The sequence below is a fragment of the Kryptolebias marmoratus genome, linkage group LG24 (assembly GCF_001649575.2).
Source record: "Kryptolebias marmoratus isolate JLee-2015 linkage group LG24, ASM164957v2, whole genome shotgun sequence".
NCBI classification, from domain to species: Eukaryota; Metazoa; Chordata; class Actinopteri; order Cyprinodontiformes; family Rivulidae; genus Kryptolebias; species Kryptolebias marmoratus.
The window spans coordinates 12,983,117-13,006,215 of NC_051453.1; the positions used below are offsets into that span (position 1 = coordinate 12,983,117).

The window sequence follows — 23,099 nt, forward strand, 5'->3', positions numbered from 1 at the left end:
TTTGTGTGATGCCTTTTCACAACAAAAATCCTTTTGAGTTAAATTTACGTCTGGTGAAATGCAGGTGAAACAAAACAGAGAGGAAGAGACAAAAGATCTACATGAAACAAGGGGAAACACAGCAGTTATTTGCTGTAAAATGTTAAAGCAACTTCACAACAAGAGTGCCACTGCTGCGTGGAATAAATGTGGTATTTGAACACAAAAGAACACTTTGAATAAAATTAGTACAAAATTAGTCACTTCTGTTCTGCACGAAAAGCAGAACAGAAGTAAAACTTTAACTTTTCCAACAATAAAACAATAAAACTGCTGCGGTGATGGAGGGAATATGTGTCCAAATACACATTTTAAAGGAGTAAACCCACTTTAGTCTGTGTGTTGTATCTCCAAATTAATTATCGCACAGCTCACAGTTTATTCTGGGAGTCTGCATGAATAGGTTTAGATGATTTACTCTCGAGATAAAAACGCGTTCTTTTCTCATCCTGTTTATTGCTGCTGCAAAGAGCTATGCTGGTCTCGGTCTTTGTAACTCTGCAGATCTTTTTCTTTCAGGAGCCTAAACCTATTTGATATGTAAAGGAGTGCTTGCCTCATGTAGATGAAGAGAAGCAATTAAAAGGATTCCTCTGAGATGGAAAAACAACTCAAACTAATATAACTCATAAATTGGATCTGTTATAAATAGCCTATACAATTGTGCTCCTTCCTGTGGAGTGGAAATATTTGAAATACTTCAGTTTTTTGCTGGACAACTTACCCTGACAGGTACAGATTTGATCTGATGGTTTGTTCGCTGCTGTCACATGTTTGAAACATCAGACAGGATTAAATATTCATCTTCCTCTCAGTCACATTAGATTAAAACTAAAATGACCTTGTCGGAGCTGTTCACTGGAGTTTGTCACTAGGTTTTGCTGGAGTGATAAAATAAAGTTGGCCTTGGACCTAAACATTACTATTTTTATTACTTGCTTTTATTTTTCATTTACTAAACAAAGTGGAATCAATTTTTTTTTTATTCTTTTTGATCCCCAACTCTTCCAGAATGAAGATATGCATCTGCTTTTTATGGCCTTCATGGAAAAGTTCATATAGCAGAGACATCTAGAAGCAGCCTGCAGGCCTTTCTCTTGTTTTTTCTTTTTCTTTTTTTTTTTTTTTTTTGCTCCTCTCCTTTTGTGTGGTTTGGGATTTGTGGAATGGGAAGTGTGGAGCTCTGAGACAGGATGTGGGGAGTCACTGCTGGATCGGCCCCTCACTCAGTCTGACACACACGGAGCTGGAGTCCAGCTGCAGGAAAGATCACATCTGGAGTGAAAGAAAGGCACAGAGGCCGTGTCTCGGCTCCCGAAAGTCCCCTGTCTGTTTCCGGTGATCCAAAAAAAGAAAAAAAAAACATCTTTAGGTTGGAGTAAAAAAAAAAGCCCAGGTAAGTCTGCAAGCATGGCTCCACAGATTTAGATCATATCAACACTAATAAAACACTGTTAGTCCAGCATTTACGTTTATTTAGTCTTAAAATGTGTTTTTCAAAATGTGCTTTAATTTTTTCAGAGTTAAATTTAGAGCAACGGCACAATCTTCAGAGGAAGTAAGTTTCTTTTGTTCTGGAGGGTTGATGTTAATGACAGGGTGCTTTTGCCTGCCTAAACATGTCTGAACAGGCTGCATGTTGCTGTTTTCACTTTGGAACTCCCAACAGCTCTGGTGTTCTTCTTTTTCATGCAGATTCAGGTGATGTTCCACCTCTGGACCCTCGTGTCAGCCTTGCTGCTGCTTTTGTCAGGGGCTGTAAACCTGAGCAACCATGAAGGAAATGACAATGAAGTCCTGAAACACACAGAGACTGAGCTCACCGAGAACCAGGCCAGACATGTAGGATTTGGTCATTTATTGTTTTTATTTGTATTTTTTTTTTCCTTTTTGGACATGAAGCTGATTAAACTTCAGTTTGCTGTCCTCCTGTGTTTTAGGATCTGGTGATTGAGAATGCCATCAGAAATATCAGCGAAGCAACACCAAGCCACACACCCACCACATCAGGTGCGTGTTTTCTAAACTTCTTTTTTGTTATCTTTATACCGTGCTCCTCAGTTTCTCTTAACATTGCCCCTGTTTATATATATATATATATATATATATATATATATATACGCTTATAGCTTTATTGACTACCACAGCTTCCCCGAACTCCACTCTTGCTCCATGTCCAGGAAACCAGGTGATGCAGAAGAGCGGCACAGGTTGTGGCTGCCCGTCTGGAATGGTGAAAGATGGTGACAACTGCACCTGTCCTGTGGGGTTCGCTCTGGAAGGAGCAGCTGAGTGTAAAGGTGAGGAATAGGCAAACGTACAGGAATGAAGCAACAGCTTGAAATCAAGTTTGGGGTAAAGCAGTGGTCTCCAATCCTGGTCCTCGAGGGCCACTATCCTGCATGTTTTACTTGTTCCTCTGCTCCAACACACCTGATTTGAATCAATGGGTGATTAACAGGCTTCTGCAGAACAAGAAGAGGTAATTTAACCACTACCAGGGTAGTAGTGTCCTACAGGATCATGTTTGCTCTATTAAGATCATCCAGTTATATATGTGGTTCTGTTGCAGGTTTTTTTATTGTGTAACTGTTTGGAGCAAAATAAATCAGTGAGTTTTAAAACCTGTGAAATTGTTGTATAAATAAGCTCTGAAAGGTTTAGACTGCAAGTACTTACTGGACAGAAATCTTGCAGTGAATAAATTGTTTGACACTCAACATTGTTTTTATGTATTGCTTCTGTTAAATAGACTTCATATAACTAAACTAAGCTTTTAATTTGCTATGTCACAGTCTGCTTTCTGTGCATGTGTGCGCTTAACAGGTGGCAGTTGTGCTACATTTCACTGTATCATTAGCTGTCTCCATTCAACAGATGTTGATGAGTGTGAAGTGGAGGGGCCGGGGCCGTGTGGTCTCTATGCCCACTGCACTAATATCCCCGGTTCATACTCATGTGCCTGTCTCCGTGGCTACTTGATGGGTTCTGGAGGGTGCCAGGGTTCGTCAGCCTCTATAAATTAGTGTGTGTGTGTGTGTTGGTCCATTTGTGGCAGAGAGAATGCTAAAAGCAGAGTTTCAGTTTTTTTGTTTTGTTTTGTTTTATAGATCTCACGTCATATCATTGTAAATGTTCTGTTCTTTATTGGTTTTATAGACATAGATGAATGTGCTCTGGCTGCAGTGACAGGTCTGCAGGCCTGTCAAGGTGAGGAAGAATGCACAAACACCCCTGGCTCCTTTACCTGCTCATGCCCTGTTGGATATGTGACGTCGTTGACTGGAAAAGGCTGTGAAGGTAAGATCGAGTTTTGCATCTGGTGTGCATGACCATGGCATAAAGCTGTACATGAAAAATCTATTTTGAAGTATTTTATCTGAGTGCTTACTGTTTATTATAGTCATGTACCGTTGAATGTTTTAGCCATGAAAATGTAGCACAGCATCTTACATACAATAAACGTCTTTATACCTGTTTACTGACAGAAAACCTTCTTGAACAGGATCATTCATCCTGCTGCTCACAGTTTTTGATTTCTGCCCTCTGCAGACGTGGATGAGTGCAGCTTCGAGGAGCAGTGTCGCCGTGAACTGAGAAAGGTGTGCGTGAACACTCCTGGGAGCTTTGTGTGCCAGTGCCAGCCGGGCTTCAGAGCAGAGGCCCCCGCCTGTGTTGGTAAGTCTTTTTTTTTCACACTGTAGAGAATAGTTATAGCCTCTGAAGAAAATAAGGAATATTTTTTTGCAGGAATGCAGAGCTTCAGTCAGCTTCTTTGTTACCCTTTGTTACTGTCGGGCTCAACGTCTTTCATCCATTCTGTAATGAGACATTTCTTCTTTTGTGCTGCAAAACTGTATTCAAATCTCCTATTAAATTCTTTTTTTTTTCTTTTTGCAATCCTTTTGCACTTTGTAGGTCCTGTATGTGCAGACTACACCGTCTGTCAAGGTAGGATGTGCTTTGAATGTGTTTATTATCGTAAAAAAAACACAATTCTATTACAGGTAACACTTTAGGTGTTTCAATATTAATTCATAGAAAATTACTGTACTTTATGTTCTTTACCCAATTACAATTTACAATTTCTTCAAAAGCTGCAGGACCAGAAGCCGAGTCTAGGATATCACAATATGTTGTGCTTAAGTGACCAATTTTAAACTAATTGTGCCTAATAAGGTTCTTAGTTGGGTTTTGAATTTATATCTTTGCTCAAATGACTTCTCATGTGACAAAAAATTAAAATGTCAGTTTTATCAGCTGTAAATGAAAGAAAAAAGTCAGTGTAGTGTATATATTTTTTTCTCTTTCTCTGTCCCAGATGTGGATGAATGTGTGGACAGTCCAGAGTTGTGCGATGGTCAGGGTGTGTGTGAGAACACGCTTGGCAGCTACAAGTGTGTCTGTCGACCTGGTTACCAGGGAAACGGCACACACTGCAAAGGTAAGCAATTAGTGCTGACGTCTCTCCGTGGAAAACTCTGTTTCCCAACTCCGGGGTCAGCTTCCTTGTGTGCATGTGTTTTAATACTCGCTGTTAAGCCTTCCATTAAAATTATCCCGAGTGGCAGAATGTTTATGAAACAGAGATGAAGTGAGCTTTAGATGTAGCTTTACAAAATTCACTCTCTTTTTTTTTGCTTTTTAGACGAGAATGAGTGTGCATCAGGCAGCCACCAGTGTGACACAAACGCTCGATGTGGCAACATCATCGGCTCGTACTTCTGCCAGTGTTACCAGGGCTTTAATGGAGATGGGCGCACTTGTTTTGGTTGGTAATGGCTATTATGTGGCTGGTTCCCTTCAGCGGAACACATCATGCAAACATTATTCTCTACTTGCAAAAACGGTTCCAAAGCACAGCAGTCCTTGTCTATGCTTCCAGATATTGATGAGTGCCTTGTATACAACGGCTACTGTGAACACAACTGCACCAATGAGCCAGGAGGGTACAGCTGCCAGTGCGCCTCAGGGTACCAGCTGGACCAGGGCGGACGCAACTGCACAGGTAAAGCAAGGAAAAGAATGGTGAAAAGGCTGATCTGTCTGCATCAGCAGGAAACACGAGTTCTGATCTTCCTTCAGAACTGAACCAGTTGAATACATTGAGGGAAAAAATGAGGACAAAACATGAATGCTTAACAAGAATGAACTCAATCCACAGACATAAAAACCCCAAGATCATAACAGTAAGATGTTAATTGATCAGAACTTTACCAAAGTTTTACATCAAAATATCTGAATTATCTCTTTAAGTCCTTGGGCATAGTAAGGTTAGCTATGTTTTGCTGCTTACAGTTTTAACAAATGTGGATGAAACATTCTGTCAGGTTATGACTGAAAAATAAAGATTATTTCATATTTGTGGGTGAAAATAATATTGGGACTACTTGTAAATAAGAATATTTCATTTTGATCAAAAGGTGCTCATGTCATGACTTCTAATCTTCTAATATGGGTTATAAAGCTTTTTGTCAGCTGATTGGTCCTAGGGTTCGTGCACGCTCTGATAATAAGTGCTTCAATACGAATCTGCACAAATTATGAGCCTCCATGTAGATATAGAATTTTTTGCATTTTACTTCAACTTCTTTATACTTTCATTTAATAATTCATCACAAAGACAATTCTCTCATTAATAATTGAATAAAAGTTGCTTGTAATAAAAAATGTTAAAATGTATGAACAATAAAAATGTTATGAAGTTTATCTTTTTAGACTCAATCCATCATTATACAAAAATCTAGATAAAAACAGGCAAAACTGACTTCCTACTTCAATTTTGTGGGATCCACATGTTCTACCATGTCACATCCTACAAATCACATTCAACCACCCTTTATTGTTCCAGTAGCTTAAGCTTTTACTTGTGTAAAATAAAGCAATAACATGCATTGGTGCATTTCACTGTGTTAACTTCAAATCCAGACTTTCTTTAATTTCCACACACAGTGGCTTAAGCCCTGTGAGTTTAAAGACAGTAATAATCTCTTGTAAAGTGCAGTGATTAGGTTTTACTTTTTTTTCTGCTTCCAACAAAACAACCAAAACAAAGTCCAGTAGTTGAACATTTTTACTGCGCAACAGGGACAGGTGACCTGTTCGAATTAGCTTTGCAGCAAGAGGACAAATGTAAATGGGTTTCCTTTCAAATGTTAGGTCAGTAGAGGGCAGCAAAGAAATCCCCTCATCCTGAGCTCATGTATCGATCTCAAACAAACTGACCCCAGTTTGTTAAAGTTTGTGTAAAACGGAATTGCATCGAGCATCTAAGCGAGCTCATTTATGTCACAAATGTATTTGATCCTCCCCCCAGATGTGGATGAGTGTTTGGCTCTAAATGGGACTTGTGAGCACATTTGCATCAACACTGTTGGCTCTTTCCAGTGCTCCTGCAGACCAGGCTACCAGCTGCACATTGATGGCCGCACCTGTGTAGGTCAGTCGCTCGCAGACGCTCTCCCACTTAATGCCACAGTTTGCGTGCTCATTTTGAGTCATTTCCACTGCGTAAGCGTCCGCGATTTGCCAGCATGCATATGAGGCAAAAACTGCCATGAATATGTATCAGTTTCAGTTTTATGTGTGTGCTTTTTTTGCGAGTGTGTCTCTGTGCTTTTTGATATGAGGGGGTGTTCTGGGGTAACATTTTAAAGGATGAGTAAGACGAGAAAGTCAGACTCAGGAAACTGTGGTATGAACAAAAGAGACGTGAAATCCTAAAAAATAAATAAACTTGACATTTTTTCTTTCTTTTTTTATGTTTTGGTGTGTGTGTGTGTGTGTGTGTGTGTGTGTGTGTGTGTGTGTGTGGATATAGACATTGATGAATGCAAACTTCAGAATGGTGGCTGCTCTCACACCTGCACCAACTCTCCAGGAGGACACACTTGCCACTGCCCAGCTCCCCTTCTGTTAGGCACAGACAGCCTCACCTGCAGCAGTAGGTTCTCAACATAGAACTGGCAATCTTTTCTTTTCTTTTCTTTTTTTAATCAAAAATATATAGCGCTGTCAAGTTGTCATTATTAGGACGTAAAGGCCTACCATTCCTTGAAGGAATGCTTATTGCCCGCTGCCTTTCATCCCAGTTTTAGATTAAGATCATTTTATGTTGAGAAATGACTGAGTTGTCGCTGTGTTGACTAAGGCTGATTAGCTCTGGTGGCCATATTGAATCGGGTTGACTCTGGAAATTAATCGGCTGTTGATGTACATCCAATGATTACTTTCTGACAAGTTCATAAAAATTTGTGCAATGGTTCATGAGATATTTTGTTAATGAACAGACACACAAACACACATGGGCAAAAAAAAATATTGCTCCACCTTTGCTTTTTGGAAGTGGGAGATAATAATAATTTTATAATTTAGAAATTGAATTTAGAAACTTTAATGCATTTTTTTTCATAAATAATGTTCCATTGTTCCTAAAGATTGTGCTGTCTAGATGAAGATGTGATGCCTTTACAATCAAGACAAACATATCGATCCAACAATTATCAACAGATCCATAATGTTTTATGTTTCCATACTTTGAAAACGAGACAAGCAGTGTGGACTTTTTTGTGCCAAACTCTTTTCCAGTGCTGTGTTGTAGGAGCTGCAGTAATTTATACTGTGGTGTTTGTCTAATCGGAGCAAGAAAGAGGATTTATCTACAGTTCAAACAGTTGGAAAAATGTGAATATGAAGGCTTAAATTTTTTTTTATATATATAACTGAACAGATGTTAAATCCTGTAAGCTGAGAAATGGCGGCTGTGACCATGTTTGTACAATGAGCGCTGGGGACCACGTCAGGTGTAGCTGTCGAGCAGGCTGGAGGCTGAGTGACAACACCCGGAGCTGCGTAGGTGACTCTTCATCTCTGTTGATGAGTTATTCTTTACTTGCTGCTGCACAAATGTGATCTAAAATAGTTTATTGTTATATTTATCTGTATCTTTATCGTAGTTCCTGAAATGATACGGCTCATGAGGCCATACTTATGCAGTAAAGTTGATTTATTTGATTTTAATCACATAAAATATCACAACAGTCCTCAGTTTCCTCAGATATCACCATCTGTTTTAAACCCTCATCCAAATGAACATTTGTAAACCTTTATTGTATAAAAGCAGTAATACAGAAAGGCTTTCAAACATAAGTATGTCTCGTAGTTGCCAATCTGAAGTGGTTTATACCAATAAATTACACTAGCTGGAAAGAAAGAGGAGACATGTATCTTCCTGTCATCCATCATTAACAGTTCTGCTGTAGACTAGTTTTGTGCCCAAAAGGAAATTACCAGCTTCTTGTGTGGATTGTTTTGAAATGTGTGTCCATCTGTCTTTTTGTCATGAGATGTGAACGAGTGTGAAGATTTCACAAAGGGTGGCTGTGAGCAGCTTTGTGTGAACCATCCCGGTGGTTTTAACTGCACCTGCAGGGAGGGGTATGAAATCCGAACTGATGACCCCACCAAGTGCCGGCGTGAGTCACATGTCATGCATCTCAATGGCAGAATAACAATTCTCTCTCTCTCTCTGACAAAATGTTCAAGAAAGGTTGCTGCACGCTTTCTGCTTTTTAAAATGCTTATACTGGGATGTTAAAGAGCCTCTTTTCCTGCGCAGCTGTGTGTGACCCACCGTGTCAGAACTACGGCGTGTGTGTGGCACCAAACAGCTGCGACTGTCCTCCAGGTTATCCTGGTGTGGGCTGCTCAGGTACAGGCTTCCACAAGTGTATCCACAAAGTGATCAAATGTGTTCTAGTTATTGTTTAATAGTTGTCTAAAATAAACCTGATAAAGCAAGTCTTGACATATTTATTATTTATGGCCAGTGTGAAGCACATCTAGTGCCATCTAGTGGCACAAATGGCAAATTACAACAAGCCCAAATTTCCTCTACCTTTTCTCAGGTGCAAAAAGCGTAGCACACCTACACTGAAACTGGTGTTTGTTTGCTCATTTAGGCCTATATGGGTCAATACCCAGTTCCTTTTTGTTTGTTTCTTTTTTTAACTTACTTCATTGTGTTTTTTTAAATAATGTGACTGAAAATCAATGTTAATGGTCTAAGAATGCATAAACCTACAGCTCTGTGAGTGTAATCAGCCTGTGCTGGTGGTGTATTTCAGCCATGTGCTCTCCACCCTGTGCCCATGGAGGTACCTGCAGGCGTTGGAACATGTGTTTGTGTCCAACTGGTTGGACAGGACCAGGCTGCCACACAGGTATTGAGGAAAAATGTTCATTAAAAACAAAAAAGATTTGTGAACACCACCTTATCCTCATACCCTTGTTTGCAGAATATATACTGTATGCATATACTCAGGTGTTTTGTGCTTTTTGTCACTCTTGAGCTCTTGATTGTTGGGATATACACTTTACATTTCTATTTATCTGTGACTGACGTGTTTTGACATTTTTTTGTGTCTACCCCTTTTTGTTTGAGCTGTGTGTGAGTTGCCTTGTGCTAATGGTGGTCGCTGTGTGGGCCCCAATACCTGCCAGTGCCCGTCTGACTACACAGGCCCTCAGTGCCTCATTCGTGAGTATAAGAATACCCACATATGGCGCATCAGTCACATTCATGCAGGATGTAAGTGACTGTTTGATCGCATTTACAAGCTAAATGCCTCAGAGTTTGACAGAGGCCCCATTTACCTCTAAAACCTGTGGGCTGAATCAGATGTAAGCCATAAAAACCAAACTTTTCTTTGTAAGAATTAAGTGTTTGTGTTTTGCAGCGCTGTGCACTCCTGCCTGTCAGAACGGAGGAAGATGTGTGGATGTCAACAAATGCATATGTGTTGGAGGATGGCAGGGAGCTCGATGTCAGATAGGTGAGGTTTTCACTTTCTCTGCTTCTTAATCCATATGTATCAACCATTATATAGTAAATAGTAGTAAAACAAACATATTTACTGTGTTCCACCCATTAAATTTCCTCAGTTTTTGAGTGTTTTACCTGTTAAATTTAATTAGACTTTAACCACTTCAGTTTTTTATGTGAATTTGACCCATTAAAATAAAATAAAAATGAATCAAAGATTTCCTGAACTTTACTCTTTGTTTCACTGTATGTATATTTAGTTTTTATTAAATTCTAACTGGACCAGACTAATAAACATTAATAACAAGGCTAACCAAGAGCAATTATATTTTAAAGAACTGCTTCTCCTGTTCTTTAAGAAAACCCAGAATGCACTGTATGGCTAAAGTCCAGTTTTTGAGCTTCCTGTTATTGCTCTGCTATTAGTTTCAGTTTTTTTCTGGTCACTGACTGTCACTGAGAGGTGTACAAAAGAATGGTGTTGAATCAAACAACTTCATACTTTATTCCTCTTCTGTGTCCATCAGAGCCTGTCGAGTGTCAGAAGCCTTGCAAGAATGGCGGCGTGTGCATGGGCCTCAACAGGTGCCGCTGTCCCACAGGATTCACCGGCCGTCTTTGTGAAACAGGTTTGTTGTGCACTTGCAAATATGTGGGTGAAATACTTTTATCCTCACTTGGCATAAGGACTCTTCCTGTTTGGTGTGTCTGCAGCCGTAACCACACCGTGTGTCCCACCCTGTCAGCACGGAGCCACATGCAGCCCGCGCAACACCTGTGCCTGTGCAGAGGGCACCACAGGCTTACGCTGTGAGAGGCTGTAAGTGTTTTAAGCACCAGCAGCATTTATAACACATACAACAGCAGCTCCATTGCAAGATGCTTTTAGTCTTCATTTCACAGCTTTTTATCTGTCCCAGGACGTGCCCTGCGGTCACCACTGTGGTCAGTACAGCTCGGGCGGTGAGGAAAGCGTTCAGGGAGAGCTACGTTGATCGCTGCGGACCCTTGGGTGTTCAGCTTTGTACTAAATACAGGTTATTTGTTTTCCTACAGCATTGTCCTGTACAGATTTATTCATGGAATAGTTGTCTGGCTGAATACCCTATGCTTTTTCTGTTTTGTGCTTGTGTTTCCAGGATTAATCAGGCACGAGTTTATCTGCAGGCCTACAGGGTGGGCTACAAAATCCAGTGTCCTGGGCAGAAGGGCAGATAAACAGTACTGGATACCACGAAAAACTGATTTTTATGAAGAAGGCAAAAGCACTTCAGCTGAATCAAGGCGACCTCGTACTGTGAGACTAGATGAAAAAGAATAAGTGTGAGGATCTCCGAGGGGAGTTTCACTCTAATATCAGCCACTGGTGTTGAAATGAAAAGAGGCGTGACTCTAGTGTAAACACATTTTCTTTGGCTTGTATTGACAGACAACTTAAAATTGTTTTTTTTTTCAACATCATAAAAGTTTCAAGTTATAAAATGTTTCAGTTTGTGACATTTTCCAGAACTGTGTCTGTATTGTGATCATTTTTACAGTTTGCTTCAGTGGCTGTCAGATATTAACTATCAGTGTAGAGTCAGCATATTAATTTCTGTATTTTGATAATCAAAAAGAATATTATATTATGGGTTACCACACACTAAAGTGCATTTTTTGAACAAAAAAAAGTTCCCAGTAAGCCTGCAGTTACAGATCTGAAACTAGACTTGTCTCCAGGACTTCCTCAAAAGTGTTAGCTGTTACTTAGCAACTGCTGAGGGATGTGATGCTTCATCCAGTCACTCTCAGGCGATGACAGGTCAAAAACCTCCCAAACGAAAGAAGTGTGACTGAATGCATTCATAAAATATGAGTGGTATTAGCACCCTTTTAGATCTGACCCATTTCCGACCAGCAGAAATCAGGGCAACCGAGTCAATATTCACACTCATCACAGCTCGCTCTTTAGTGTCACCATTCCTTTGAGGTCGGGGTCTAATCTCTCTGTGTATCAGTCCTCATCGTCTCCCACTGAGAAACTGCCACACAGAAAGTGCAGCTTGATTGCAAAAAACTGTTGAGAAAAAGGTACACCGTGAAATCAGCAGGAAGCCTCCGGTGGCAAATGATACACTTTCAGTGATTAATGTTTATATATATATTTTAAAAGAGTATTCATTTCTGTAATTATCTCTAATTGCTGCTGTACTGACTATGGGCTGAACAAGTACACCCCTTCCAATCACCTAAATAATTACACAATTTTGTGACGACTACAGGAAAAAAAATGTCATTACGTTTTTTTTTTTTAAGAGCGCAATTCTTAAAATTGCTTTGGTGCCAGAGAGACTCTGTAGTTTATCCAAGGATCCACTCAGCAGGAAACAAAAAAACATGAAGTGCTGCATGAAGAAGAGGAAAAGGCTCCTTTCTGACCAGGGGAGGAAAACAAAAAAAACCACACAGAAATGACAGAAATGACAGGAATGACGGTGGTGCAGTGACCACAAGCTGATCTGGAAAATAACAAATAGGACCTATGACCCTTGACCTTTGCACTCAGGCTTCCTCTTGGAGTGTCTGAGGAGGTTTAAATTATATTTCTACAGAAGTTCACAGAACATGTGGGGACAGACTCCTGAATAACTTCATAAAGATATAAATTATTATCTGTTTTCTACTCACCAACAAAAACCACTAATTTTAATGAAACTTTCAGGAAGTAATCAATGGATGTACATCTACAACTAATTAACTTCTGGAGTCAATTCATTTCAAGATGCTCGCCACAGCTAATCCACATTAGCCAACAGAAAAATGTCTAAAACTCAGTCACTTTAACAGATACTGGGTTGAAATTTTATTTGGTTGTAGCTAAGACTCATTCACAACAGAAAATCTGAAAGTGACATCTCAGAAATGTTGTTCACGCACACACACAGTTTATTCTGATATAATTTTGTTCTCATTTATTTCTATTGGTGTTCTGTGTTTGAATGCACTTAGTTTTTAGCTGATTGTTTTACATATTTTTTTTAGTTTTGCCAGGTTCTCTTTGAGAGAAAAAAAAATCTTCCTGAGTACATGCACATTGTGTTCTCTTTCCAGTTTTTGTTTAGCCAATTTGGTCAAACTTTCCAGGTATTTTATTTGCAATTTTGGCTGATTAGGTCACAGCTTTCATGTTTGTGACTTTTTGGTGCATTTGGATATTCTTGTTTGTCTTATGATAGTCCTGGAACTCATTCGGCAGCCTGTACAGAGAGTCTTTCATAGCTTGGACTTCACTGTCGTGCACGACAGCTGGCACCAGGAGCTGAAATTACCTCTTCATTAGCTCCAACCTGGAGGGCCACTGTCACTAGCTGCACTTCAAGACAGGGGGAGCTGATATCCATCTGCAGAACAAGGTTTTCTAAAGAGGTAGATGAACCTAAAGAATTTCTGTGGGGCTCCTTACAGCCTAATAATTTTCGGGTAAGGCATGTGTGCATCTTTTCACATCGTTTCAAATGAATTCTGACTGAACTACCTTTCATACAGCAACATCTGGAGCCCACCCTGAGGGAAATCTGAGGCAGAATAACTGGATTTTCAGATTGCTGATCTTATTTTGAAAACTTATGAGAGTGTGCAATAATAATTCACACCACATGAACATCGTAAGAGGGGGACGAGATGCTATAGATGGCCAGCAAAGATAAAATACAGTCTCTGCTCTTTAACATATGAGACAGATGAGTATTACTATGTCCTGGGAGGCAAAAAATCCCTTTCTGTCCTAGAGAGTGATGGTAAATATAATGAAGTCGCAAAACAATACAGATGGCATCTTCGTGTTTGTAAAATTAATGAAAAACAATTGAAAATCCAATTAAAAACAAAGTCAAAATGTTGTTTTTTTAATAGATAATCTCGGTTCTTACTGGGTTTTTCTTTTATATATTTTTAAAGATGAATAAACAAGATCAAGTAATTTCTCATTTGTTTCTGTCCTATTACATCTGCCCTAAAACATTTCCAGATTAAATTTGTTTCCCTATCGAAGGTAATTTAACTTGGTACAGATAAAATAGCATTTTGGCACAAACAAAGTGATTTCCAAAGAGACATTAGCTGCTAACTTGACAGATGATCAACTGTAGGATGATGAATCATCTGTGGCAAAAAGTGAGCCAGGATTATTAAATCTGCTTATTTATCCACCAACATCTTATCCTTGGCAGGATAAGATGTTAATTTGATGCTGGTGTTTGAAATTAATATCTAAACTTTAAATTCTTTAAAGACTTGTTCAAATTAATATTGTCTAGTTACAGTGTTTACTCCTAGCAGGTAACAAACATCATTTTTATAGTTGATTATGAGAATTTGTATTTAGCAGATTAAAGTTTAAGTCATTAGTCTCGCCTTCCACAACAGTCTCAGTTCTATATGTGGCCCTTTGGGAAAAATAGTTGCCCACAGCTGGTTTATAAAATTACATTTGTGTGAACAGCTATGAAATGTTCAGATTGGAGTGGTTTTAGGACAGCAAAAATTCACTTTGGTCTTCGATCTGCTTGAACCAGTTGTTAGCTTCTCTATATGGTCAGAATTAAACTCTAAACAGAGGCTGTAAAATATAAACAGGTAAAATATTAATTGTTCATAATCTTTCCCCAGAGTCCCACTTCAAAGGTTCTGAATAAATGCTTAAATGCACCCTGACAAAGGCTTAATGCTGAAATCAAGCATGTTTTGCATGATATGTGAGACAAATAAGAAAATATGTAAATAACCTTGATTTAATTTAGTCAATGCCCTCCTTTTCTGCATGTTTTTTGGAATTAGTATATGACGTTTATGTGTTGTTATGCTGCATTTGTTCATTTCTAAATTTGGTTTCCTGGGATATAATGTAAAAAGTCAGATGCATGAAATTCACACAAAGTCATGACATGAAGAACAAAAATACTTTTAATTACTTACTGAAGGAAAGAAAAAAAAAACAACAGCAAAGGGACCAACAATTTCAAGACTGAAATAAAACAGAAAACAGGCAGCAACAATTTATTTTCCTGAGACCACAGCTGATGTATTTTCTCATTCGTACTGTGTTAACATAAAGCTGTGTGAACATTAAAACCAGGGCAAAACTCTACTGAACACAAAACAACAGCAAAACCCCACAAATCAACAAACCTTGAAGGCATGAAGTAAATAAAGACACGCAGATACCAACGGGTGGAATTTGGTCATTTTGGTCTCCTCTGTCCAAGGGCCATAGTCCTTTAATTCATGTTTGTTCAACTGTACAAGAATGTTTTGTTTAGTTGCTTTTCCCCCTCTAGGACTTTCCCCTGCCAACATTTTTAAACAAGAAATACTTCCTCGTTCTTTTTCTAACCTTATTGTCAGAAACGTTCATATTTCCATTTCTAACTGAGACTCTGAGATGTAATTTCTCTGACATCACGCTACATTTGCCAGGACGCCCATTACTGGGGAAACCAGGTCAATATCTTTTCTTACTGTAGGTTCCAATAATAGAATGATGAAAATGACCTCAAGCTAATTAAATGTTTTTGATTAGCACCACCTGAAATTGGTATAGTTGTTCTATTTTTTTCCCACCCACTATTTTACCACAAAATGTTTCTTTAGCTAATCTCAGTACTGTGATAGTGAGTGCAGTAAACTGGAATTGAGTAAAAATCAGAGGTGATCTTGACGTGAAGTTATGCAGATTTCAAATGGTTTCGGTGCTAGAGTGACTCCAGCACGGTAATCCAACACAACTTGCACTCCAGCGGGCATGGAGAAAGTGAAGTGCTGCATGAAGGAGGTGAAGAAGAGGAAAAGCTCCATCCGGGCCAGGTTCTCTCCCAGGCACAGGCGCTTTCCTGAGGCAGGAAATGAGAGCGGTGGTGCAGTGATCAGTCTGATAAAATGATACCATAAAATATGATCCTCAGAGCTTCTTTTTTTAAGTCTGTCTGCATCGATCTTTTGAGCAACGGCCCAAACTGCAAGCAGGGACAGAAACCTAAGAAATACAAATATATCTTCTTTTTTAAAATTTTTTACTCCTCACCTGCAGAAAAAGGAATGAAAGCTGCCCGTTTCACAAACTTGCCCTCTTTATTCAGAAAGTGTCCTGGATTGAAGGTGAATGGTGTCTCCCACTCATTCTTGTCAAACAACACTGAAGCTAAATTGGGTATTATCAGTACTCCCTGGTGAATAAAATAAGAACATATGAATACAAACTATTTGTTTTAACATAAAACTGTTTTTCTCTGATCGATTTGATTCCATAAATTACCTTTGGGATGGTGTAGCCCCCCAGCTGGATTTCTCTGTTAGTGCTATGTGGTAAACTGAGAGGAACTATGTTGCCGATCCTTTGGATCTCGTGGATCACGGCGTCGGTGTAGGGCAGGTTTGCACGATCCTCCATGGATGGCTGTCTGGACTGTCCAATCACGCTGTCTATCTCAGCTTGGACCTTCTCTGTGCAAAACAAAAACTTTGAGGTTTCTCTCTTGGTTACACCAATATTGCCAATGTGAAAAACTTGATTTGTTTGCTCTCCGGTAGACGTTCTCACCTTGGATCTCTGGATATTTTGCCATGTAGAGAAATGCCCAACGAAGGGTGGTGGATGTGGTTTCTGAACCGGCCACGAACAGATCCAAAACACACATAATCAAGTTTTCTTCATCAAAAGTGTTGTCGTCCTGACCCTGATTCTGAGAAAATGTTATAAGCGCACACGTTAAAATGGGCTAGGAAACAAAGGAGAACAATACAATATCAGCACAATTGCATTCAACTACATCATATTTCATTTTGGAGCAAATTTTGTTCTGAAGAGCTGTTTACATTCTGCTGAATGTTGTACCACATTAAAATGCTATGTCAGTGCAGCAGTGAGCACAGAAGCTGTGATATGGGTGCAGCACATGTAAATTTAATGACAGAGCTACACCCCTAGAAGCCAGAAAAAAAACATTTCAGAAATAAACTAAACATTTTGAGAATATGTTTCATGTTTACAAAATCCAAACGTGAGCGATCACCATCTGAATCTCATTCAGGTAGCAGTCGATGTAGTCTCTTCGCTCGAAGGGGTCCCACTTCTTCTTGTGCTCCTCCATCTCTTCTCGTATGAAGTTCTTCACAATGTTCCAGTGCTGTTTGAGATTCTGATGTGGACCTGGCAGACATCTCATCAGCAGAGTGAATGAGTTGTAGAGCTGCACAGGGGAGCAGATTCAGGCAATTTATTGATCCTGCCAATTGTCTCACTGTTTATGACGCTGATGGCTACATTTTGCAGTGAAGAACCAGAGATGAGGGAGATTTTTAAATCCCTCCCAGCTCAGTGGCTTGCAGTATTAATTATTCCCTGCTTCATTGTTCATGTTCATAATAAATGTGCAGTGTTTCCTTGATGGGTTGCTTACACAAATGATCAAATATTTCATCAGAAAGAAAGCATCACACACATCAGGATTTCAGCAGCAGCTTTAAAACTCAGTACCTGAGACCAAATGGAGGCTTCGATCTGGAGGCATTTGTCAAACAGCAGCATCAGTTTTGTGAATTTCTCATCGCCGTAATCAAAGCGATGTCCAAAGACCAGGTGGCAGATAATGTTGCTGACAGCGTAGTTGATGACAAGATGCGGATTGAATGGCTTACCTGCAAAGTTAAACAAAGCATCAACTGTAACTTGTGAATTTCTTCATTCAAAACAGCGTTTCTGTGTCAGGTGTTTGCCTTTATAGCGTTTGATCTCTTCTGCACAGTGTGTGAATTCCTCCAGGATGACAGGTTCAAGGGATTTCTTCCCAAATCCAAAATATTTGAGGGTTGAAAGTGCAAAACGTCTCTGCTGTTTCCAGATGTTTCCATTACTGAAAATCACACCTGGGGAGAAATATATCAGGGGGTGTCATGACAGAAATAGTAAGGGAGACAGGAAGACCCAGCCTGATGTTTTTATTTAATCAATTTATTATTAATACAGCGTCAAGCAGAAAATCCCAGTGATGAGACAACTTGAAGCAGAAAAATCTGTCTAACCTAAGATTGTCAGAGAGTGGCTTTTGAACAAAGCTTATCAATAGGAAATAGCACAGCCACTAATCTGGTCGTATCCCTTTGAGAACAGCTTTTTAAAACAGGAAAAACTCTGCATTTTCACAACATAATGATGAATTTTTGTTATGGTGCACATGAGGCCACAGTAAGGTTAAGGGAAATCAATATAAAGTCCAGCATGTGTTTAACTCCGGGATTTGTGATAACAATCAGTTACAACATAGTTTGTGTGATTGAATTTGCTGGAATTTGTACTGCTGCTTCAAACACTGAAGCATTGAACTTACAAATAAATTCAGCAACCAAATGGACCTTTGTAAAATGCAAAGAGCAAGAGTGCTGAGGCTTGATTGCTTTGTTTGTGAAATTATGCCATATGCCAGCTCCTATAGTGTGTTAATCAGACATGAAGCAGAAATGAAGCTCAGTGATTAAGTCAAATTGCCATTTATTTTAATTTGTTTAAACAAGCTGGTGGGCTGGGATCCAAGGGAGAAGGCTGTGACAAATACGTGGGTATTTCAGTTAAAACTGTCCTTTGTCTTTTTAAACATTTAGTGTAACTTTACTGTTGTTTGAAATGTAATTCCTACACATATTCTTGATTCCAAGATAATGGTATTTATGTTCACTGAATTTAACTCCATTTGACAACACAAAAATAAACTCTGAATATTTTATTTGTAATCAGACAAATAGCAATTTTCTTTTTGAGGATTGTGAAATGCAAAAATGCTACATTATATCCGTGTGTCAGTGCAGACTTCTCACCAAGCCCTCCACAAATCTCATCCTGCAGAGGAAATATTGGACGGTCAATAGTGCTGTCTCCCTTTGTAGCCAGACCTTCTTTCACAGCCTCAAATCCATTTAAAACCACAGTCTTGTTCTGACCAAACCGTAGGCTGTACACATCCCCATATGTCTTTGCCAACTGGGTGAGGATTTAGGAAAAATGAAGAACACAACTCATGAAAATAGCAGTAAAATGAGCTCAGGTATAAACTGTAACATTTCAGGGTTCATTTGTACCTCCATTAGGCTCTCATAAGTTCTGTTTGGGTTCAAGGTAAATATGTTGCCCACAATTGGATAAGCTCGAGGTCCTGGAGGATAACCAACGGGTCGACGGTTTTTGATGTAATCTGCTGTGATGATAAAAACCACCAAAAACAGGAGCAGACTTTTAATGTCCCACTCAACATAGGATCCGATTGTGGCAAAAAATGACTCCATCCTGCAAAAGCCTCAAGCTGAATGAGAGTCCTCTTTTGTTTAAAGATAAAGTGCTAACAGGAGAAAATGTCAGCTTTATCAGTCCTGTTAGGACAAGGCTCAATACTCTCGTCTTTGGGCAAATATATTACTGATTACATTGGACTCTGATCACTATAAATTAAATGGGTTAATCAGCAACATGAACATGTTTTTTTCCGACAACACAAAAAGGATTTATAAAACTTTATATACAGGGCAATTGTCGCTCAGAAGTCATCAACCACCACCTGTAAAGTTAGTAGCTGAGATTTCAGCTTCCCTGCCGTTTCCTTGGGGAGGACAGTACACCACTTATTGCTCTGGATGCAGTTTTGTGTGTATGTAGTGATTATGTGTCCAATGTATAGAATCCTAAAAGGCTTTTGACAATACATAGTTTTTAGTGTGTTTTTAGTTTTACTGAGCTTTAAAATTAAAGTGATTAAACAAAGAAAGTACAGAGGGATTTTTCAATTATTTTAAGACATTGGATATACATTTGGGTAATCATCTCTGCTGGTGTAGTACAACATTTCAACACATGATGGTAGTATAAAAGGAAAATTTTGGCTTTGGGAAAGTAGTTGAGTCTGATGTTAGAATAAACCTATACTTATAAGAATTGATTTTAAACAAATACAGTCTTGAATTGCTTTCAGGATTTTTTTTCTTCAAGTGTAGGCTTATGATGGACACTCGCCTCTCAGCATCCTACTTGTTTCAAACCTCAGCTGGTACTTTTTTTGTGAGTGCAGAGTTCGTTGTTCCCTTATGAATTTTCTTGCTTTGGCTTTCTGCCATTGTCAAAAATCACACATGTTAAGTAAATTATTTATTTAGAATCTGAATTGACCTTTAGATTGACAGAGTCTAGTTTTGTGTCTGTATGTTGTCTGTATATATAATTTATTGTCAAAAATAAGTGTTGGGATGTTAAGCCGTTTGCTTCTACAGCTGTTTTTAGAAAGTTTATTGTTACTACTACTACTACTACTACTACTACTACTTATTATTATTATTATTATTATTATTATTATTATTATTATTATTATTATTATTATTATTATTATTATTATTATTATTTACAGCCAACAAAAAATAATGCAAAAAAATATATATACAAAACGTTTATTGTGAAAGTTTCGCCACCGGAGACGTAGTTTGTATTTCCGCCGGCTTGTCGCTTGTTTCCGCTTCGCTTGTGTGACCTGTGGTGTCCTCCAGCAGTCGTGATTTCACTGATAGTCGACAAAAGTCAATTCATTCATCATTATGGTTTTCGAGGAGAAGATGATCGCAAGCGGAGAGCCCGATAATGTCAGTGTTTATTATAGCTTGAAGAAAACTAATATATATTTGTAAATTTTGATAATAAGAAGCTATGCTAACTGCGGCTAACAAGGCTACGTGTTTAGCATAGATAACGTTAACATATCAGCAGAAATATATTAAACCTGAATGTATTGATACAGCAACAACAAAATTAAATCCTAGCTAAATTTAAAGCATTTAAAACTGAAGGTGTACAAAAATGAAAGTGAAGACTAATGATGACTGGCAGTTCTGTCATTGTGTCTGTTTCAGGAGGAGGAAGAAGAGGAGGAGGAAGAGATGGTGGTATGTTCACAACAGTACCTCATCATAGCTTGTAGTATTTACATGTTATGGTTTAGGCACAAGGTTGACTGTTTTTAATTGATTTGTTTTGCTTTTTGAGCAGTTATTTGCAATTCAGGGGAACATAATGAAGCTGCTTTAAGCTGTCTGTTAATATCAATACATTTAAGTCATTCTTTGCCATTTTATTGATTTGATTTTTTTTTTTTGTTTCTTTGTGTATAAAGAAAATATTCCTCTTGTAAACTCAAATCAGACTCATCCAAATTTCTAATAATTTGGCTGTACTGTTTACATTTGCCCACTTGTATTGATTATTATCGCTTTGCCATCAAGGTTACATAGTAAAGACAGTTTTCTCAGCACTCTATATTCTGTTACAGGATCCTCTTGAAACAGTACGACAGACATGTGAAGCGGCAGAGCACTGCGTTCACACTCGGGAGCGCTTAGAGCAATGTGAGACCAGAGTCAACTCTCGGTCTTCGACGGAGGAGGATTGTACTGAGGAGTTGTTTGACTTCTTGCACGCTCGGGACCACTGCGTAAGTTTACCTTTTCCCCCTTGGAGGAAAGAGATTTAAATTTAAAACAACATCTCAAAAACAAAGACTCATGAGTGCATACATTTAGGCAATAGTGCAACATGGTGTCTATATTAAGACATAATTTTGTTTTTTAATGGAAACCCTTTCATTAAAACCCCTTCTTTTCCTTTCAGACTTGATGCAGTCCGAGCTGTTTAGTTTACTTGAGTGTAGTGTTGTTACTCTGGTTAATGTCCTGTCTTTTCTCTCTGCAGGTGTCTCACAAACTGTTCCATTCTGTCAAGTAAAGTCCCTTCTGGTTGTTGGGCTGCTTGCTGACAGCATTCTTCAGATATTGTATCTTTAGGAGAACGTGGTTTAAAATTCATCCATATGTGGATCTGCGACGTGTTGTGTCTTTAAAGTGTATGCTTTTATCTGCTTATGTGAAGACGTATTTCCCAATAAAGTCTGAGTCAACATTTCATTAAAGTGGCTTGGAAAATGTACGTTTTGTAGTCTTCTTTTTGTACACATTTATTCGCAATTTGTACACCATTGCTATTATCTGCATCACCTGGGATGGTACTGGTTGATGCAGTGCCCCAGCAGATTGGGTCAGAGAAAATAAGCCAACCAAAGATTTATACACAGGATAAAATACTATCTATAGTCATCATTTTGGGGTTTACATTTATGGGTCTGGCTGAAACAAAGCATGTTATGAAACTATTGTCAGAAATTATACAGTTTTTGTCACTTTTCATGAGACAAAAACATCTGGAACTTTTGTGAAATAGAGACCCTGATTGCAAAATAAGTGTCAGAAATTGTTGGCTCTTAAGAGCTGTTTGTAAAATTTTATTATCATTAAATTCCCAATAAAGCAATTCTAAAAGTGTCTCATGATTATGCCACCAACAACAAAGAGATACAAATCATACTCTTGACTTTATGAGTAAAGGTTAGTGTTATTAGCAATCACAGTTATGTAATACAAGATATAAGAGTTGGCTTCATGTTATAAATTTTAGCTTAACTAAATGTAAGTGCTTATTTAAAAGATCATTTTTGATCTTCAGACCTGTGTGTTAAAACAAGATGAACACAAAATTGTACAGTGACCTGCTTTCATGTAACGTTATATTTGTTTGGGGGAGATTACTTCTGACAAAAATTTTGAAACTAAATATGCAAGGCATAGTTTGCATGCAGCGACTCGGAGTAATAAATCCGTCCAAATAATTCAGCTTGGTTTAGATAAACTAATAATCACTATAAAGATTTTTAAAATTATTACTTGTGTTTTATCACACAAAATGTTGAGATCTGATGGGTAAATAAATTCAGTAATCTAATAATTGAATTCTTATTAGGGTTAATCAATTGGTTATTGATCAATAAATTAATCTGGTGCTCCTGCTTTAATGAGAGCTAAAAATTGGTGCGCTGTTTCGATAAAGTAGATTAAACCACAGACATGAATATAATATTCATAGACATGGAATATAATATTCATGTCTATGGATTAAACTGGCAGACGGAGCTATCAAAACAAACTTCCGGTTATAGAAATCAACTTCCGGTATGCTATTTTGACAGGGTATAAGTGTGATTGTAGCCTTTTTCTTTTGCTGCATCGTTTTTTTGTGTGTGTGTTTTGCAGTTTGCGTCGTTCGTGTGTTTGTGGCGCGTTTCACTGTTTGGAGTTAGTTCCGTAATTTGCAGTTCGTTTAATTCATAGACATAAATTACAATGTCAA

General features: G+C 38.5%; 3 protein-coding genes across 7 annotated transcripts; 2 read left to right on the plus strand and 1 right to left on the minus strand.

Moving 5' to 3' along the window:
- Positions 1-1,169: 1,169 nt before the first annotated feature.
- On the plus strand, positions 1,170-11,356 carry si:ch211-221n20.8 (fibropellin-1). 5 transcript variants are annotated; one of them, XM_037974009.1, is made up of 24 exons: positions 1,172-1,435; positions 1,561-1,597; positions 1,735-1,881; positions 1,980-2,049; positions 2,169-2,339; positions 2,917-3,042; positions 3,199-3,339; positions 3,592-3,717; positions 3,958-3,990; positions 4,361-4,483; positions 4,688-4,810; positions 4,925-5,047; positions 6,356-6,478; positions 6,860-6,982; positions 7,769-7,894; positions 8,385-8,513; positions 8,657-8,749; positions 9,165-9,260; positions 9,482-9,577; positions 9,777-9,872; positions 10,390-10,491; positions 10,577-10,682; positions 10,783-10,899; positions 11,002-11,356. In XM_037974009.1, the coding sequence occupies exons 3-24, from the start codon at positions 1,744-1,746 to the stop codon at positions 11,078-11,080; spliced, it is 2,460 nt and encodes an 819-aa protein (XP_037829937.1). In that variant the 5' UTR covers positions 1,172-1,435; positions 1,561-1,597; positions 1,735-1,743; the 3' UTR covers positions 11,081-11,356. The 5 variants fall into 5 exon arrangements, with proteins under 5 accessions (XP_037829939.1, XP_037829937.1, XP_037829938.1 ...); XM_037974010.1 differs by having other exon boundaries at positions 2,187-2,339; XM_017406947.3 differs by having other exon boundaries at positions 1,175-1,435; positions 2,220-2,339.
- Positions 11,357-14,816: 3,460 nt separating this feature from the next.
- LOC108230778 (cytochrome P450 2J6) lies at positions 14,817-19,171 on the minus strand. Its single transcript, XM_017407293.3, has 9 exons — positions 18,968-19,171; positions 18,707-18,869; positions 17,612-17,761; positions 17,373-17,533; positions 16,909-17,085; positions 16,437-16,578; positions 16,152-16,339; positions 15,921-16,062; positions 14,817-15,729 (listed from the first exon to the last, which is right to left on the minus strand). Exons 1-9 carry the CDS (start codon positions 19,169-19,171, stop codon positions 15,542-15,544), a joined length of 1,515 nt encoding a protein of 504 aa, XP_017262782.1. The 3' UTR covers positions 14,817-15,541.
- Positions 19,172-20,356: 1,185 nt separating this feature from the next.
- On the plus strand, positions 20,357-21,845 carry LOC108230779 (cytochrome b-c1 complex subunit 6, mitochondrial). The gene is made up of 4 exons (XM_017407295.3): positions 20,357-20,509; positions 20,777-20,809; positions 21,193-21,354; positions 21,612-21,845. The coding sequence occupies exons 1-4, from the start codon at positions 20,465-20,467 to the stop codon at positions 21,642-21,644; spliced, it is 273 nt and encodes a 90-aa protein (XP_017262784.1). The 5' UTR covers positions 20,357-20,464; the 3' UTR covers positions 21,645-21,845.
- Positions 21,846-23,099: the final 1,254 nt, after the last annotated feature.

Bases quoted from the DNA above. Each gene is read 5' to 3' on its own strand.
- si:ch211-221n20.8 (XM_037974009.1), top strand. From the start codon at position 1,744: ATGTTCCACCTCTGGACCCTCGTGTCAGCCTTGCTGCTGCTTTTGTCA. The intron at 3,718-3,957 runs GTAAGTCTTTTT...TGCACTTTGTAG, and splicing joins AGAGGCCCCCGCCTGTGTTG to GTCCTGTATGTGCAGACTAC. The intron at 10,900-11,001 runs GTTATTTGTTTT...TTGTGTTTCCAG, and splicing joins CAGCTTTGTACTAAATACAG to GATTAATCAGGCACGAGTTT.
- LOC108230778 (XM_017407293.3), bottom strand. From the start codon at position 19,171: ATGGAGTCATTTTTTGCCACAATCGGATCCTATGTTGAGTGGGACATT. The intron at 17,762-18,706 runs GTGAGAAGTCTG...ATTTCTCCCCAG, and splicing joins TGAGATTTGTGGAGGGCTTG to GTGTGATTTTCAGTAATGGA. The intron at 16,063-16,151 runs GTAATTTATGGA...TTTATTCACCAG, and splicing joins GGGGCTACACCATCCCAAAG to GGAGTACTGATAATACCCAA.
- LOC108230779 (XM_017407295.3), top strand. From the start codon at position 20,465: ATGGTTTTCGAGGAGAAGATGATCGCAAGCGGAGAGCCCGATAAT. The intron at 20,510-20,776 runs GTCAGTGTTTAT...TGTCTGTTTCAG, and splicing joins CAAGCGGAGAGCCCGATAAT to GAGGAGGAAGAAGAGGAGGA. The intron at 20,810-21,192 runs GTATGTTCACAA...ATTCTGTTACAG, and splicing joins AGGAGGAGGAAGAGATGGTG to GATCCTCTTGAAACAGTACG.